We start from the raw sequence: 19,893 nt of genomic DNA, 5'->3' as shown, positions 1-19,893 counted from the left end.
CAAGTTGCATTTATGAAAATGCTTTCTAGTGTCCTCGGAATGTCTGAAACTGCTTCACAATCAACAAATAACTTTTAGAAATGCAGTCACTGCTGTTGTGTAAGCAAATGCAGCAGCTACTTTTGCACATAGCAAGACTCTGCAAACAATAAATAAGGTTAACATTTTTGTAGTAGTTATTAGGAGATGAATGCCGGCCAGGTTACCAGGAGAGCTCTGTGCTCTTGGAATAGTGCCATGGGATCTTCAATATTAATGGAGACAGCAACTTATATTTATATAGCGTTTTTAATGTGATGAAATGTCCCTTGCCACTTCACAAGAGCATAATCAGGCTAAAAATGACATCGAGCCAAAGGAGTTGCTATTAGGACAGGTGGATAAAACGATTGATCAAAGAGACTCATTTTAAGGAGGAATGGAATGGTGAGGTTTAGGGAAGGAAAACAAATACAAATATGTAAATAGTTTTTTTTGTCAGTTTTAACTATTGAAGAAATGTTTGCAGGTTAAGGCACCTAGCTGTTTCTCAAAAAACAACTTTGTCTCGGATAACATTTAATTAATTCCTGCATTACAATAGTGACTATACTTCAAAGGTCTTCATTAGTTGTAAAATGCTTTGGGACATCTTGAGTTCATGAAGGCACCATATAAGTTCAAGTTCTTTTTTAATTTGAAGAGCTCTGCATAATGCTGACCTGACTTATTCATCCCATGCTAAAAATGTGTTGGATGAAGAAATTCTGTTTTAATTGGAACGTGTGTGCGTGTGCTTGTGTATGGAAACCTATCACTTTTAAAACCTCATTGTCAACCTGACAGGTTTTCCATGTGTTGAATAGAATGAATGAACTTTTTCAGAAGGTATATCTCAGCAATTCTCCATTATGTATTTTTGATAGCTCCAAGTCCATTTCATAACATTGTTGAAGAGGTGATCCATCCATGTAATCCTAATGTCTGCCCCAATAACCACGTGTGTGAGGTAAATCGAAAGGGTTGCCAGGCAGGACAAGACTGTCTTCCCTACCTGTGTGTCCCAGGTGAGTAATAAAGTTATCAGTGTTAAGTTATTGAGTTTCTTCTTACTTATGTTGAAGTTTCACTCGTACAAAAAGGCCTCCGAAGTTAGGCATTGTTGAAAACTGTGTATGCCAATCTTTCTGATTCACTTGATGTGTTTTTTGCTATGTTACCTTGGTGCCACTGCCAGTCTCGTTCTTGACTCCCCGGTCCCTACATTGTAGCAATCTCAAAATGTATTGAATCTCAGCTGCCTTTTCTGAACTTCATGATCTTCCAAAAGGCTATTTGTTCATTCTTCAGGGAAGATGTGTTACTTATTCACTTTATAGATGTGGGAGTCATTGCTCTTCAACCAACTTTAAAGGCTTTGCATATTAGGAGGTAAGAATGGAAAATTGGAGAAAACCTATCCATTAAAGAGTTTTGCAGGAAATGCATGATCTCTCTATTAAAAGACTATCCTCTGCAATGTCAGAATACATGAGATTTTGAAGAAACCCACAGAGGTCTTAATGTTTAGTTTATGATGGTCATAAGCGTAGCATTTAAATTCCTATTTACTTAGGGGACAAGAAATTAGGCAGGTTAGAAGTTGAAACTCAGTTTACAGAAATGATTGTTAAGGATTATCGAGGAAGATAAAATATTAAATGTTATCAGTAAGGTGAACTGCTATAAAATAATGCAGAATATGGCCTGAATTTTCCCGGAATCATGGAGACTCTGCAGACCTTTAAAAGTGGCAGTCGAGACCAGATCTGGAAGTCCTGTTCCCATTTCCAATGGATCCCAATTTCACCGGTAAGGGAAAGGGGATGGGGCATGAGTCACACAAGGGAAACCCAAACTTGCCAGGGTTACTTGAACTTAGTGCTGAGTGCAAACAGACCCCATTTTCGTTGCAACAAGACCCTGAACCCATAGTGTGGAAGTTATGAAGTAGTCATGATTTTCCTGAAGGGTAGATAAGATCTGTAGAACTGTCAAGCCATTTAAATTACCAGCCTTTTAAAAGTTTTTAAAAAATAGGTTGCCTGTGTCACAGAGTTTAAAAAACATTTTTTTCCAGCAGTTGTAATAGCTGTTTGTTGAGGTTACCCTAAGGACTATCATAATGTCATTATTAATGCTTGGCTGCTTTCCACAACCTATCCTTATCTCAGTAGGGAATCTTGGGTTCACAGTTTTGTTGACAGCTCAAAAAGGTTATTAAACAACTAGCTATCTTTGTGGGGTTATAAATGTAAGTCTATTTATATGAGGAATTAAGGACTGGAGAGGATTTAAATATTATGAAAGGAGTGTTTTTTAACTATAGTGAAGTCTGTATCAGATTTTTGAACTTTATATTTATATCTTCTCAACATGGTTCCTGAGGTCTGCCCATGGTGGATACTGGAGGGTATAAGGGCAAGGTGTAGATGAATTGGCATGGGGCTACAAAGGGCAGTGGGGGTTAGCATGAGTTGGCATGGGGTGACTGGGGGCATGGGTTGGCATGGATGGCATACAGTAGGCATGCAGTTGCGCAGGGTGTTGGTGAGACAACATTTGGAGTACTACATGCAGTTTTAGTCTCCTTATTTAAGAAAGCATAACAAATGAGTTAGAATGTTCAGAGAAGGTTCACTCGACTGATACAGGGATATGGGTGGTTATCTTATGAGGAAAGATTGAACAGGCTGAGCCTGTATCCAGAGATGGTGTTCTTGAAAACATATAAGATGGGACTTAACAAGGTGGATGCTGAAAGGACATTTCCCCTTGTGGGAGAGATTAGAACTTGAGACTGCAGTTTAAAAATGAGGGGTTTCCCATTTAAGACAGAGATGAGGAGAAATGTTTTCTCTGAGGGTCGTTAGTCTTTGGAACTCTCTTCCCTAGAGAATGGTGGAGGTTGGGTCATTGAATATTTTTAAGGGAGAGGCAGATAGATTCTTGACTAACAAGGGAGTCAAAGGATATGCGAGGGGTTGAAAGGTTATGAGGGATAGGTGAGAATGTGGAGTTGAGGCCACAATCAGATCAGCCATGACCTTATTGAATGGCAGAGCAGGCTCAAGGGGCCGAATGGCCTACTACTGCTCCTGATTCGTATGTTTGTATGGGGAGTGTATAGGGGATGAGGGATAGAGGGCCTAATATTTAACAAAAAAAATTGGGATCAAGTCCCAGAGAACCCAGGTGGGCCTTTTGAACAACCCACTTTGGCACTCAGCAGCCCCTGTCACCACCTCCAATTTGCTTCCATGGGCTGTGGGCCCAACTCCATCCTGCACCCTTAGAGGGAGTATCTCCTAATTCAGGGGAGTTTCTCCTAAGCTGGGCACAGCGAACCAAGAAATCTCTTGACTCTTGGTAACTGGCTTGGGAGCAAATATCTGGGCCTATCACTTCAAAGTAAGACAGCAATGTAAATTGGTGAAAAGTAATTTTAAAACAGATATTTAGGAAGTGCTCCTTTATTCAAAGTGGCAAAAGCTGAGCATAATGCATCTGACTGCACATTTCAGACAAAGCATTTGTTTTGAGCACAGCCGGTGTTAATTGCTATGCAAACCAAATCCCTGAAGGAAATTTGGCTTACGGGCCACAGCCTTGTTTTTATATTCTAATAATGAGAAAATGATGTACCAATCTCAGCAGTAAGAGATCCAGTAACACTTTTTTGGGTTTTTAAAAATTAAAAGTAAAAATTTTATTAACCAAAAAAAAACTTAAGCAAATAAGATTGCAGTTACAGAATTAAGGTTAGGTTCACTAAACATTCCCCCAAAATCCCTTATAGATATACAAATATAGAGTCCAGTAATATCACACAAGGCATCTGCTATAGCTTCAATAAAGGTGTACCACATGACCTCTTCCACTTTGCTGTGGAATTCACTTTGGAATAAGACTGTTTGCTGCAGACCAAGACTTCACAACAGCCTCAAATAGCTATCTCTAGCCATCTCCAGCTTAACAGCTCAACAGCTAGTCAGCTTGATAGCTAACAAACAGCTATCCACAGTAACTCTAATATACCGTTTTTCCCTTTTATCTCAATCCTATTGTTCTCACACCCCTTTGAAACTCAAACCCTTCCAAATATAAGATCTTTGATATTTCCATCTTGTCTTTGTCTTTGGGTCAATAAAAATATAACACTCCCACTGCTATTTACTTTTGGACTCCTGCAAGATGCAAACATTTTCCAATACACCTCTGATTCCCCTTTGAATTTCAAACAAACTCTCAACTTATCTAAAAATGCAAATGTTGGATCTAACCTAGTTACTTGTACCTCAAACTTAACACCTTTTACCTTTTCATGTTTCCAAACTCCCAGACAATCTGACTCCTATCAACTCTTCCCAGCTTAATTAAATCATGCACACAGACACCCAGCCTTCTTTACAGAATAGCACAGTATATCCCAAATTATTAAAACAAACATCCATTCTCACACATTAGAAAATTCTTTATAGATTGATGTTGATTATAGAGAAAGTTTAAGTTCTTTGAGAGATGAGCTTTAATGAGAGAGTCAGTCAAACTTTCAGTGTGTCCAGTGAACTTGACCACTTCTTAATGCAACATGGACTGAACAGAATTAACTGGTTTTGGTTCCTATTATATATAATCAATATAAATAACTCAGATAAAGAAATCAAAAGTAAGCTCTCCAAGTTTGTAGATTGGAGGTAGAACAAATAATGTGCAATACAGCCTGATTCAGTAAACTTTCGATCTTTTAGGAAACTAGCATAGTGGATGATAAATATGGTTCCAGAAAATAAAACTGTATTTCAAATCAGTCAAAAATATGTCCATAAGCAAAGAACCAAATTTAGGGATGTATTGAATGGAAAGTTGTACTGTGTATTGATCAAAAAACTATTTAGGAATTCTGTAGAAAAACCAATCGAACCATGTGTCTGTAATTTGATTGCAATAATAAAAAAAATTAAGTAGTGGCTAGTATTAGTATTGGCAAAAAGTAATGGCACTGAAGTAGTGTGTGTAATGTTAGTCCCCAAACAACACAAAGGATATGTCAGTATTAATGATTATACTGGATCTCAGAAATTCAACTTCAATTTACCTAAGGAAATCAGCAATCTTATGAAAAAGATTGACAGAGTTAATTCAAACAAAGTGTTAACACTGATAAATAGTTTAAAAATGGACATGATCCAAAACTAAAGTAATTAACAGCTGCTGAGGAATTCAGCTAAAATATCTCACACAATACTTTTGTGGAAGTTAATTCAGGAGACAGCTAGATATGCTCTTTGGGTTTAAAAAAGTGTCAAGTGTCTCAAGTTGGTGCATAATGTTTCTCACTGGCAAAATCACGAGCTTGGGTGACCCAAGTTTAATTTGGTCAAGGATTAAGCTGACTGTCATTTCTTCAGTTGATTTATTCTTGGTTTCATTTGAAGCCAGTTTCAAAGCCTACTCATCTGGCCATGGATGTTTCTTAGTTACTAAATAACATGAGAAGTGTTTATACTGTTCAATGATATTGCAAGTATTGGTGTTCCAGGTAAGTAACAGAGTTTATTGTAAAATTATGATCTAGAAGATAATTTGCAAAGATAGGACAGCTTCACCCAGTGTTTTACTGAAAATATGCATTGGATTATAGTTTGTTGTAAATGTTGAGTTCCAGGTCAGAAGGAGAATAGAGTTTCAGTTGGAATTTTCTATACTGTATTATACTCAAAAATAAAGCAAGAGCCATGCTCCTTGTCAACTCAATGCCAAAAGTTGTCCAGTCCTCTCAAAATCTTCCAGCTCGTCCTTTAAGATTACTCTTTTAGGTGGCTCTGGTGCTGTCCAGTGTGAGAACCAAAGTTACTAAAATGCTTGATGAGAGACAACAAATTATACTGGCTATGAGTGATGCCTTAGTAGAACAGTAATCCATATATTGACACAAAAGCAAAACACTGCAATGCAGAAATCAGAAATGAAAACAAAAATTGCTGGAAATACTCAGCTGGACTGGCAACATCTGTGGGGAGAGGGGGAGAGAGAGAAACACAGTTAATGTTTCAGCTCAGTGACCTTTCTGCCCTTTCTGATGAAAGGTCATCAGCCTGAAATGTGAACTCTGCTTCTCACTCCATAAGTACTGTGAATCTTGCAGAGCTTTTCCAGCATTCTCTGTTTTTATGCTGTTACGGACAGGTGGGGGATTAATTTAAACAGCCTTGATTTCCCTTCTCACTACCTGTCCATAAACAGTGTTTTTGATTTCTGATTTCCCCTTTTATAAGTGGTGGCGTAGTTTCCCTAACCCATCAGTTTGGAGTGATCCAATCCTCAACTAATAAACCCACAGCAAACCCTAGATAAGGCAAAAATCAGAGGGTTGGTTTATTTTTCACACATCCAAAATGTGGGAATGGGTTTAGCAACATCTTCCCCTTGTTGCACTCATACAATAAAAGAGGGATAAGGGAATGAAAGGAGTACAAGGTAAGACCACTCTAAAAGTAAGAGTTATGGTTTCATGTGAGTCCAGAGTCCAGAATCAAAACTAATGGTGTATTCCTTCAGAGGTTAGCAGGCTAAAACTGTTGCAGGGTGATCAGTCTTCCCAGAAGTGATGACTTCCCCAATGGAAGAGCGCACGTAGCGATGAGTGAGCCCTATAGGCACAGATACAGGAGTTCCAATTTTCCAATAGTACACTGGGTGGATGAGGGCCAGACAACAAAGATAAAATCCATTTGGACGGAAAGTAAGTTTGCAGTCTTTTGCCAATGCTGTTTTACTATGAATGTATCATTCTTCTGTTGCTCACCTTTTAATGAGCATGTGAATTGCAAAATCTTTAAAGAAGTAGATAACAAAATTTCAGATGCTTTCGTCATGATTGTCCAAAGCAATCTCAATTTAGAAATTGATCCCTTGGATTGAAAAATTACCATTGTTACTCCATTACTTAAGAAAGGTGGGAGTGAGAAAATTGGGAAATTACAGACCTGTGAGTCAACCATCTGTTGTGGGAGGAGTTGCTAGATTCAGTCATTAGGGATGGAGTGATTGAGCACTTGGACAAATCTGAATTATAGTAATCAGGGATTTGCAAAGGATAAGTTACATCTAACCAACCCATTGCATTTTTTGAGGATATCATTAACATGGTAGATAAGGGTGTGTTTATGGATATTACTTATATATACTTGCAGAAGGTATTCAATAAGGTTCCATATAAAAGACTGAAGTTGATAGATGAAAGGGCCTACCCCTGTTCCTACCCTTGCATGTTTGTTTTTACACTGACTGCATAAAAATAAGGCTGAGCACATATTTTGCTTGAATAAATATAACGGGATTATACAACCTTTTAAAGAAGTTAACCAGTTTCAAACAGAAGTTGGTATACAACTGTAATATTCAGTTCTTAAGACTAATATTTTTGAGTATTGCTGAAAAAAGGGACATGCTGTCAAAGCTTTTCTTTTTTTATTCATTCAAGGAGTGTGAGCTTCACTGGATAGACCAACATTTATTGCCCATCCCTAGTTGCCCTTGAGAAGTTGGTGGTGAGCTGCCTTCTTGAACCGCTGCAGTCCATGTGGTATAGGTAGACCCACAGTGCTGTTAGGAAGGGAGTTCCAGGATTTTGACCCAGCGACAGTGAAGGAATGACGATATATTTCCAAGTCAGAATGGCGAATGGCTTGGAGGGAACTTCCGGGTGGCAGTGTTCCCATGTATCTGCTGCCCTTGTCCTTCTAGATGGTAGTGATCATGGGTTTGGAAGGTGCTGTCGAAGGAGTCTTGGTGAGTTTCTGCAGTGCATTGTGTAGATGGTACACACTGCTGCCACTGTGCAGTGCTGGTGGAAGAAGTGGATGTTTGTGGATGTGGTGCCATTCAAGCAGGCTGCTTTGTCCTGGATGGTGTCAAGTTTCTTGAGTGTTGTTGAAGCTGCACTGATCCAGGCAAAGGGAGAGTATTCCATCACACTCCTGACTTGTGCCTTGTAGATTATGGACAGGCTTAGGGAGTCAGGAGGTAAGTTACTTGGTGCACAATTCCTAGCCTCTGTCCTGCTCTTGTAGCCACAGTATTTATATGGCTAGTCCAGTTCTCAGTTTCTGTTGAATGGGAAACCCAAAGATGTTGATAGTGGGGGATCAGCGATGGTAATGCCATTGAATGTCAAGGGACAATAGTTAGATTCTCTCTTGTTGGAGTTAGTCTTTGCCTGGCAGTTGGGTGGCACAAATGTTACTTGCCAATTGTCAGCCCAAGCCTGGATGTTGTCCAGGTCTTGCTGCATTTGGACATGGACTGTTTCAGCATCTGAGCAGTTGCGAATTGTGCTATCATCAGCGAACATTGTACAATCATCAGCAAACATCCCCACTTCTGACCTTATGATGGAAGGAAGGTCAGCGATGAAGCAGTTGAAGATGGTAAGGCTGAGGACACTACCCTTAGGAACTCCTGCAGTGATGTCCTGAAGCTGAGATGATTGACCTCCAACAAGCACAACCACCTTCCTTTGTGCTAGGTTTGACTCTAACCAGCAGAGAGTTTTCTTCCTTATTCCCATTGATTCCAGTTTTGCTAGGGCTCCTTGATGCCATGTTTGGTCAAATGCTGCCTTGATGTTAATTGCAGTCACTCTCGCCTCACCTCAGGAGTTCGGCTCTTTTGTTCATGTTTGAACCAAGGCTGTAATGAGGTCAGGAGCTGAGTGGCCCTGGCGGAACCCAAACTGGGCATCGGTGAGCAGTTATTGCTAAGCAAATGCCGCTTGATAGCACTGTTGATGACCCCCTCCGTCACTTGACTAATGATCGAGAGTAGGATGATGGGGCAATAATTGGCTGGGTTGGATTTGTCCTGCTTTTTGTGTAGAGGACATACCTGGGCAATTTTCCACATTGCTGGGTAGATGCCTGTGTTTTAGTTGTACCGGAACAGTTTGCCTGTTCAGGACAGATTCGCAAGAGTACCAAATCTCAAAGGGAACAACAGTTTATACTGGATGAGAAGAGGGTGCTAATTGGTAGTCAAGTGGACTCTGATTGGTAGAGGTGTTGCTATGGAAAATGCACCAGGGAACAGTTAACTGCCAAGCTTTTGTTTAAATTCAAACCAAGTAAGTCGACCCTGGTCAAGGCATTGCCATGGGAAATGAACCAGGGAATGGCTGTTCCCCAAGTTTTTGTTTAGTTGAAAGGAACAATGGGCGGGCATGTTCCTTCTGTTTGCAAAGGACAGGGCCCTGAACGTGACTATATGTAGCCTCTAGCACGCAAAAGTAAACCACACAACAAACCTGACTGATGATCTTAAATTGGTTGTTAGTGTCGTTCTTAGCACAATCGGGATTGTTTTGCAAGTGTTATCCCATCATGGAATCACATCTAATGTTCGATGCAATGTTTTGGGTTCTGCAAGCATGGGCTCGTTGAGCATAGTCAGTACTCTGCCTGTTGCAAACAACCAAAAGAACATGCTATTAGATATGATCCACCAGTTGGGTGGTGTGGGTGAGTGTTTTGTGGGGGGTTGAATTGAGTGTTTAGGGGAATAGGAGTGGGTAGTCGGGTCAGAGGGTGCTGGGCGGTTGAGTCCAGCGATGGGTTGTTGGGTCGGGGGACATTGGGATGTCTGGAGGGGGTGGTGGGTGTGAATTACACTTTTAATTACTGAGTTACACCAGAAATTAAACTCAAGTAAGTATCACGCATCTAGTCCAAGTCTCCGACCCTGATCTTGGTGTTGGAGACGTTCTCGTAGTGTCCCAGCCAGCACGTATCAGGTCTTCAGAAGCTTAACCTTCCAGGCAATTACAGTACATTTGCATGGGTCAGGACTTACCATGGGTCCTAAAATGCAACAGTGGCAGATGTCTCAATATTTGCTGCTATTGGCCTGGTGATGCATTTCTTTGTGAATCTCCTCACCCTTCCTCCCCACCAACCTTCCCACTCTTCCTTGCTTTCTCTCATATTTCTACCTCCCTTTGTCTTTTCTCCATCCCTTTTGTTCTAGGTTCCCTTGCTGCTATTTTCTAACCTGCCCTCTTCCGTTTATATCAACCCCAGCCATTGACCAATTTAGTTAAGAAAACTAAGGCCAGTAGAAAATCAAGCGTTAAACAAGGGCACATAGTGTGTGATCAAGCTTGGTCAGTCTGGAACAAAGGACACAAGTAGGATTTTGTAATGCAGCTGTAAATGGATAATACAGGGATAATGAAGTTGCTGCACTCTAATTTAATTGTTTCTGATTTCAGCTTAGTTTCAAAATACATATACAAACATGCCTCAATTTAATTTTTTTTTTGATAGTGATGTTTGTTTTCCAAACTCTTTACTTACTGATTGCTATCTGTACACTGAAAGAATGTGTATTTTTGTTTCAGGATGTAAACTGGGAGAAGCTTCTGATTTCCTAGTCCGGCAGGGCACCCTAATTCAACTTCCTGTGGCAAGCGGAGAAATGGGTTGTTACAGGGTGTGCACTTGTGGCCCAAGTGGACGGTTGGAAAATTGCATGGAGATGCCTTGTATTGATGTGCAAAAAACCTGCATTGTCGGAGGCCAGAGGAAAAGTAAGCTTTTCAGTTTGTATGGGTGTATACACTAAGTTATTTAAGAATGTATCATTATTAAAGCCACCAAAATAGATTTACAGATGAGTTCAAGGCATGAGTCTGGTCAAACTCTGAGTGCCTGAGCAAGCCTGGGCCTGAATTTATGAGCGACCCCATTGTTATTTTAATTTAGTCTGTGGACAACACAAATAGTTCTAATGCTGTTAAGAAGCAGGGAGAGCTTTGTGTACAGTTTGTATGGAAAAATAATTAAGTGTTTGAACTTTTTTCTCGGCTCTTTATTGTGCTTACAAGTGATGTAAGCTAATGGATTTCCTGGAGTTTGTTATGACTTTCAGATATTTAGGGCAAGATTTCTGCTCCCAAGGTGGGTAATGCGAGTCAGGAAATTTCCCAGCTTGCCTCACCTGCCTCAGAAGGAAGTATCCTGTCACTCTGGGAGGGGCAGGTGTGGGGGTACAAGATGGATTTGGGCCCGCCGCCTCTAGATGTATATTTGAAACAGTCACAGGAGCTGCCAAGTGCTGAGGCAGGAAGGCCAACCTTGGTTTTCTGGGACTTTGTCCTAGTTGTTACCTTAAATTTTTTAAGCCGTCTAGCCCTCAGATCCCATCACAACCCATGCCATAACCATGCCCACATGCCAACTGATGCTTCCCCACCCACCCTCCCTCCCCAGCCCCTACGCCAACCCTTAAACCCCACCCATCAACCTTTGTCCTTGAACCATCAGTGCAAACTCACCCAATATTCACCATGGGTAGACCTCAGGAGCCATGTTAAGATGAAATAAAATATAACAGTCTTAAATATTCATTACAGCCTTCACTATATTAAGAAACCACTCCCATTCATGAAAGCCCATTCAAAACTTTTAAATCCGGTGTCTCAGTAAAAGACAAGCAGACTTGTATTCATAACCCCACATCAAAGCCAGCTAATCCTTTAATAACCTCTTTGAGCTGTTAATCAACTTGTGAACTTGGGATTCCCTGCTGGGATAATTATGGATTGTGGAAAGCAGCCACGCGTTAATAATGACATAATAATAGCCCCTGGGAAAATGTCAACAAACAGCTATTGTAACTACTAGAGCAGATTTCTTTTTCAACTCTCACTGACGCGGGCAGCTTATTTTTTAATTTTTAAAGGGCTGGGGATTTAAATAACTTTGTAGCTTAACAGTTGTATTTTCGACTTTACTCACCTGTCACGAGCATTTGCCTCTAATCTCAAAGATTAATGACTCCCACGCTGCATGTTAAGACACTTACAACAATGAAAATGGGATCTGCTTGAACTCAGCACTGAATTCAAATGGCCCTTCCGGGTTGGTGTTTCCCTGATGCGTGAGTCAACTCCCCCCTACCCCCAACCCTTTTATATGTCATTTATTGAGAAGTTTCATTATCAACTTAATCTCTCTGAGGTACGGAGCTGCCTCAAGGAGATTGTTACGCTCTTCTGCGCGCATGCCTCGACTCTCGCCCCCTCCCCCCCGCCCACTCGCACAGGTAGCACTGAGCACTACCGGCCGCGTATTATGCTGAGCGCGCCTTAATTGGCCTGCCCACATAAAATGGCAGTGCGCAGCCGATCGCAGGCGGCGATCAGCTCCTTGCCCACCCCAGCCCGTTCCTGCCCAGCCCGCCCAGCATAGGTAAGATTCAGCCCCATGTCACTGGCCTTAAACTTTATTTAACATTTTTTATTTGCTCTCTGCCAGTGACCCAAGAAATAATGTTAATGGACAAAAAAACAAATTAACAACAGTTCTTTCACAAATGAAAAATGTTGAATTTCTGTCACCCCCAAGCAATTTGGAAAGTTGCTTGACAGAACTCTATAATGTTATCAAAATGCAAAATCACCTCATTATCTTGAAGAGCTGGTGATGACAAAAGTCAATCGGTTTGGTGCAATATGTAGAAAGAACAAACTTGATTAGGGACATTGCAAACTATTCACAACAAGGAATTCTTTTTTGAAATACTATCACTTTTGGCATTTAGGCAGTTACAGCTGGTCTTTTTATGTGCTCACTTCTCTCAAGTGGAACTTGAACCCACAACCTTCTGAGTCAAGCCAAGTGTGTTGCCGTTGAGCTAAGGCTGACACCTATCATCCCAAAGCACCTCACATGCTCATGATTAGAAGCGCAATAGCTGTTGTAGTGTCAGCAAATCAGCTATCTTGCATATGTTTGAAGTAAACTCTCTAAATGAAATTTTTTCTTTAGCCTTGTTAGTCAAACCTTTTCTGAATTTCTGATCATAGTTGTTTTGTTTCTCTGCCCCACAGGTCATGGAACATCTTTTAAAGTGGATTGCAACACATGCTCATGTTTTGCCGGGGAACTAATATGTTCAAGCCGTCAGTGTTTGAGTGAATACAGTTCCCGGCTAGATCGGAGTATGTTCACAGGTCAGCCTTTCAATAAATTCAAAAACTTTTAAAAATTAGGCCACAAAATAAACTAATTTATTACAATTAAGGTTTTCTTAGATTTTCTATGTGCAGAAAAAAATCCAATTACGTATCATTAAGAGACCCCTGGATGTAGTTTTTCATGAGAGTAACTTTTTACAGTTAACAATTATGCAATGTCATTGCAAGGATGAAAGTAATTTAAATGCTTGGTTCTAATGGTGATAATTCTCCAAGTATGCACTGTAAACTGGAAGCTTGTCTTGATGCCAGTTCTTGTTGCAAAGTCACAGGTGCACTAGTGCAATTTTCATACAATTTACTGATAGTCAGTGAAGTTCCCAAAGACTGGAAAAGGAATATTTTATGACTGTGAGGAGAAATTCAAAGAACTATCAAATTAGTCCCACTTCTCTATCTTCCCCAAAGCTCTGTAAATTTCCTGTTGGCTATATTAATTCCTATTCTTGAAAATAACAATTTTGTTAAAAGGTTGTCGTCTCCAGGTGTGTCCCTACCGCCTTTTGGCTGTCTAACTCTTAAGCCTGACTTATCTCCCCTCTCTTTTTTGAATTAGGGTGCAGCATTTACAACCTACAAGCCCTCTGGCACTACTCCGATATCCAAGGGAGACTGAAAGATTCTGGACAAAACCTCTGCTATTTTTCCACCCTTTCTTCCCTCAGCAAACAAGGATGCATTCCATTTGGACTGGATAAATTTTCTGTTTTGAATGTTAGGTGTCTTTTAGGTGCTGTTTCTTTATTTCTATCCTGTCAACTTTATCTACCCCCTCCTCCACTTTACATTCGTGAAGACAAATGCAAAGTATTCATCTTAGTAGCTCACCATGCCATCTGTCTCCACAAAAAGGCTTACCTATTGGGCCCCACCCTTCCTTTATAAGCTTATAAAATACTTTGGCGTTCCTTCACAGAATCACAAAATTGTTACAGTGCAGAAGGAGGCCATTCAACCCATCGTGTCTGCACCAGCTCTCCGAATGAGCTTTATGACTCATTCTCCTGCCTTTTTCCCATAATCCTGCACATTGTTTCTATTTAAATAATCATCTAATGCCCTCTTGAATGCCTTGATTGAATCTGCCTCCACCACACTTCCAGAAAGTGCATTCCAGACCCGAAACACTCACTGTGTGAAAAAGTTTTTTCCTGACATTGCATTTGCTTCTTTTGCAAATCACTTACTATCTGTGCCCTCTTGGTCTCAATCCTTTTACTAGAGGAACAATTTCTCCCTACCTACCCTGTCCAGCCCCCTCATGATTTTGAACACCTCGATCAAATCTCCTCTTTGTTCTCCTTGGAGAGGAGAAGACTGTCCCAACTTCTCCAATCTATCTTCATAGCTGAAGTTCCTCATCCTTGGAACCAACTTTGTAAACCTTATCTGTACTGTCTCCAATGTGTTCACATCCTTCCTAAAGTGGCATGCAGAACTATACACACTACTCCAGCTGAGGTTTAACTAGTGTCCTGTATGAGTTCAGCATAACTTCCTAGCTTTTGTACTGTGTGCCCCTATTAATAAAGTCCAGGGTACTGTATACTTCACTAACTGCTCTCTCCACCCTGCCCTGCCACCTTTAATGACTTATGCACATATACACCCAGTTCCCTGTGCTCCTGAACCCCCATTAGAATTGTAGCCTTTATTTTATATTGTCTCCCCATAATCTTCCTACCAAAGTGAATCACCTTACACTTCTTTGCATTGAATTTCATCTGCTACCTATCTGCCCACTCCAGCAACTTGAAGTTCTTCACTGTCCTCACAGTTCACAATGCTTCCAAGTTTCATATCATCCGCAAACTTTGAAATTGTCCCCTGCATACAAAGATCTAGATAATTAATATATATCAGGAAAAGCAAAGGTCCCAATACTGACCCCTGGGGATCTCCACTACAAACCTTCCTCCAGCAGAAAAATATCCATTAACCATTACTCACTGTTTCATATTACTCAGCCAATTTTGTATCCACATTGTGACTGCTCCTTTCCACTAGCTATGACTTTTCTCACAAGTTTGTTATGCGGCACTGTACTGAATGCCTTTTGGAAGACCGTGTACAATACATCAACAGCATTGCCTTCATCAACCCTCTCTTCTACCTCTTCAAAAAACTCCAGTAAGTTAGTTAAACACGATACTGGCTCTTCCTAATCAACCCACATTTTTCCACGTGACTATTAATTCTATCCTGAATAATTGTTTCTAGAATCTTCCACACCACTGAAATTAAACTGACTGGTCTGTAATTGTTGGGCTTATCCTTTCAACCTTTTTTGAACAACGGTGTAATGTTTGCAATTCTTCAGTCCTCTGGCATCTCCCCTGAGTCTAGGGAAGACTGAAAGATTATGACCAATGCCCTTGCAACCCCTGCAATTTCCATTCTCGCTTTCTTCAATATCCTTGGATGCATCTCATCTAGTTCCGGTGCCTTTTCAACTTGAAATACTGGCAGCTTATCCAATAGATCCTCCTTACCAATTTTGAAACCTCCTAGTGACTGTCACCATGACTGATAGCATCTGCTTCCTTAGGAAAGACAGATGCAAAGTGTTCAGTTAACACCTCAGCCTGCATTTAAACAGGAGGAAAACGATTCAGCTGTTTGACAGGCTGAGACTTTTTGTTTTGACCTAGACAATAAAAAACCTCAGCTATCAAAGAGAATGGAGATTGGAATTAAACAAAGTGGTTCACAGACTGTTTAAAAGTTAACACCCACTTGGAGGTGTAAATCTGATCCTAAAGAAGAACAACAGGATACATTGAAGCCAAATAAGAGGTATTGTGACAGAGAATTCTGTCTCAATTTACAGCTTACACCTAATTTGAAAATCACATGGATTGTCAGCACATAACAGTGTGTTTCTTGCCACCTTTTAAACAAGGACATAGAAACACTGAAATTTACTCAACATGAGAAAGAGGATTTACTGCAGTGCATGGCAGAAAATGAAATAACCAGTAACAGAATGAACTCTCATTTAGAAAACAGCTAGACAGGGTGACCAAAGAAAATTACTGGACAGCCTGCCATGGGGGTCCATATGAGGTGGAGGAGGTGCAGGGGGTGGGTGGCAGGGGGGTGGGGGGAGTTTATGGCAGAGCTGTGAGAGCAGGGGAGGGGGCTAGAGCTGTGAGAGCATACAAATGAGGAGAGTGGGCACTGTGCATGCGCAAAATTTCATAGTCAGAATTATGGAACAAACAATGTCCCGGCAGCATGAAACCTGGGACAAGGTGGACTTAGAATCCGGGACAATCTCTTAAAGTAAGGGACAGTTGGTCACCCTGCAGCTGGAGCACTAAAAATCTACATGAAATGAACTTGGACTCCTAAGTGGTTGATGCAGCTCAAACATTGTGATGCTACCAAGATAGAATGTTTAATGGCAAAATGTGACTGCACTTGGGGAAGATTGTTACTTGTATGTAATAAATTAGTGATTAGAGTGATTACAATGTTATAGTTCAGGTAGTATTTTGAAAACTCATCATTTCGGTGATGACTTTTCATCTTTTGTGAGGAGGTGTTACAAATGTGAAGTTATAAGATCATACTTTGGGATGTCTCTTTAGAGTAAAGTGGAGGAATGAAGAGGGTCATGAAGAATCTGCTCCTGGCCACGGTCATGTTGCAAACGCGATTTCATGCTGGATGGCCAGTTAAGGTCCGCCCAGCATGAAACATGTCTTCTGAATGGTCAGGAAGGGCTGGGTGGGTGTAGGGGTCTGTCAGGCGCCCAGTCCAATGGCAACCCAGCGGGTGCTTTAAAACCGGCACAGGTAGCTCCTTGAAGGCTGCCAAGGGAGAATCTCTAGGGTCGGTCCAGAGACTGGAACAATGGCCTCACCAGCAGCAGGAAACGTCAGGCAGGAGGGCAAGTCGGGTGGGCATTCAGTGCCCCTTCCCCAGTTTCTCCGACAAGTGCCTCACGGTCCTTGTGAAGGAGGTCGGTGTCAGGCGGGACACTCGTACCCAGGGATAGCAGGAGAAGGCCACCACACCAGACCAAAGAAGCCTGGGAGGAGGTGGCAGCCAAGGTCAGCGGCTATGACATGTGCCGCAAAAGGTTCAAGGATCTGCTGTGCTCAGCAAGGGTGAGTATCTAGTTGGCATGGATCAGTGTGGAGAAGTGTTAAGGGCTGGCTGTCCCCCCGTAGAGCTCAGGGGTGTTAGAGTCTGAGTGCCAACTGTTAATGATGCTGGAGCTGGCCAAGGGGGTGAGCCCTGGCTACTTGGCCAGAATGACTTACAGGTCGAGGGCGACGACTTGGATATGCCCTGCAAGGTGTTTCCTCAGGTGGGGTTGGCCAGGCTGCAATGGCGCTGCAGGTAGAGAGTGGACTAATCAATGCTCCTCTGTCCTTTTAAGAGAAGAGGAGCCATCACACCATCGAGAGGTCAAGGACAGGTGGAGGCCCCCAAACCACCTAATCTTGACAAGGTACGAAATGGTATAAATTTTGCTTTTGTCTTAATGGCCTGAATATGCTTCACTTGTTTTGTAGGTGCAGGGCATGCCAGTATCTAATATTGGATGTGAGTGGCTCTAAACTTTATTGCACAGGCACTGAGTGGACTTTGGGTTCAAAGGAAAGGATCATTTCAGACATCGGGATGGAGGTGGCACCCTTGGCATGAGGTAGAAGCAGATCTTTGACAGCCTAGCTGAAAGAGCATTGGATCAAGGCGTTCCTGCCTCCCTGAAGGATCCAGAGGTCTGCCTCCACGTCCTAACCACTCTCCTGACTGTGCTCCTCTTCTGACTCACTACTGGATTCATCTTCTGTGGCCTATGAAGCTGTGTCAAGATCCTCTTCCTCCAGTGGGTCCCCACCTTGCCAGAGCCAGATTGTGGAGAGCGCGGCATGCAACCACCATCAGTGACAGCCACTGGGAGGGGGGCGTTATAGTTGTGCTCCCCCTGAACAGTCCAGGCATTGGAAGTGCATCATCAGAAGACCCATGGTCCTCTCCCCACCTTTGTGGAGGATGACTTCTATTATACCGTTTCTCTGCCTCTGTTCTTGGGTGGTAGAGAGGCATCATAAGCCACCTTTTCAATGGATAGCCCTTGTCACTCAGCAGCCATCCATCCAGTCAGGCTGGAGCAATAAACAGCCTTGATACCTGTGAGTGTCTGAGGGTGTAAGCATCATGGGAGCTGCCAAGATACATTTCACAGACTTGCAGAATCTGTGTCTTGTGGTCACAAACTGTCTGGACGTTCATCAAGTGGAAGCCTTTCCTATTGACAAAGGCTGACCCACTGGTGCCTTGATGGCCACGTGTGCAGTCAATTGCACCCTGGATGTGGGGGAAGCCAGCAGTCGCTGCAAACCCTCTGGCTCGCTCAGCCTGACTGGCCTCGTCTGTTCAGAAATGAATAAATGTAATTACCCGCCTGAACAGAGTATTAGTCACCAGCTTGACACAACTGTGGACAGCTGATTGGGTCACTCCACAAAGATCCCCCACTGACCTCTGGAAAGAGCTGGAGGCATGGAAGTCGAGAGCCACTGTGACCTTCAGAGCCACTGGCATGGGATGTCCAACCTCATTGTTGGAGGTGATCTCAGGCACGATTGTCTCTCAAATGGAGGTCACAGTCTCCCTGGAAAGGCAGAGCATCCTTCGGCACTGCACATCAGACATGTTAAGGTAGCTGCATCGCTGCCTGTAAACCTTGACATCATGGTAGTGGTATCTTCTGCGGCCCCTTCTGCCTTGGACTACCTGCTGGCCCTGCACCTCTCCCCCCACAGGTCGCACACCTGGAAGCTGCATAGGGACACTTGGCCTCCTCTCCCTTCTGCCCATCTCTTCCTCCTCAGAGGAGTGCACCAGCAGAGAGCACAATCCCCATTACCAGGGCAGCAGAAGGCTGTCTGATCAAAATTCTCCAGGAGCCTTGGAGTCACCAATGAGTCCTGAAGTGAAGCCTAGAAATGCTAAGACTGAAGCTCAGAACAGAGATGAAGCTGTCAAGTTCAAATAAGCAACTGACAGCAAACTATCTCCTAAACTTCTCACTTCTTGCAATGGCAATGTTGCTGATGCTTTTAATCCCGCCCTTGGATGAGGTATGTTTAAAAGTGTACTGCCCGCCTGCCCACTTTGCCCGTGCAATGAGCGCGAAATCGCACAGGCAATGTAAAATTACGAACAATTGCCTTTTTAATGGCCTTAAGTGGCCTTTGAATTGTTGGTGGGTGCGGCTCCAACACCCGCACCCGCCACCGATCTGAAGGCTGCTCACAAGCAGGATGACATCGGGATGCTTGCCTGATGCCATCCCGCGCTATTTCATATCCGTTCGGGTCGGGCTGGCGCACCTGCAAGACATAAAACTCTGCCCTATGGTTCACCATACAAGAATACAGGTGGGAGCTCCCTCTTCAATTGAAAAGAGCGAGTTTGGACTTAAACAAGACTGAAGGATTCGCCTAGCTTTGGCTAGAGGGAGGGATTTCCAGGGTAGCCCTCACCATGAAAACCAGTTCAGGGGTTAGAAGTTATCTGACTGGAAAAGGAAAAGAAAGAAGCAAGCTCTTGGGAACCACTATCACTTTGGGCTGGTTGCGGGAGAATAGAGTGTCTATTTAAGGGACAGAGTAAAATATAACTGTGGAAGGAGATTTTCAGTCGCATTAAAGCATTAACCAGGGAATTTTTCTCTAGCTTAGAGTATAGGTTATTTACAAAATAGTGTTTAGTCAATGTTGCTTTAGTTTGTTACAGTAAAACTTGAAATCTTGTCATGCAATTCCTTTAAGCTGGCCGCTGGGAATCTGAATTTGTTTTGAAAAATTATTGGTCTC

At 42.3% G+C, this 19,893-nt stretch overlaps 1 protein-coding gene across 4 annotated transcripts in view; it reads left to right on the top strand.

Annotated features, from left to right (window-relative positions):
- reck (reversion-inducing-cysteine-rich protein with kazal motifs) overlaps positions 1-19,893 on the top strand; it is a 261,283-nt gene that overhangs the window by 222,611 nt on the left and 18,779 nt on the right. For all 4 annotated transcript variants that reach the window (XM_041190606.1, XM_041190607.1, XM_041190609.1 and 1 more), the window contains 3 exons: positions 906-1,046; positions 10,415-10,603; positions 12,908-13,030. In XM_041190606.1, the coding sequence (XP_041046540.1) occupies positions 906-1,046; positions 10,415-10,603; positions 12,908-13,030 (453 nt within the window). The remainder of the gene's footprint in view (positions 1-905; positions 1,047-10,414; positions 10,604-12,907; positions 13,031-19,893) is intronic.

The sequence above is a fragment of the Carcharodon carcharias genome, chromosome 6, assembly GCF_017639515.1.
Source record: "Carcharodon carcharias isolate sCarCar2 chromosome 6, sCarCar2.pri, whole genome shotgun sequence".
NCBI classification, from domain to species: domain Eukaryota; kingdom Metazoa; phylum Chordata; class Chondrichthyes; order Lamniformes; family Lamnidae; genus Carcharodon; species Carcharodon carcharias.
Note: the sequence above shows the minus strand (reverse complement) of the source record. Positions and strands in the feature narration are given on the sequence as shown.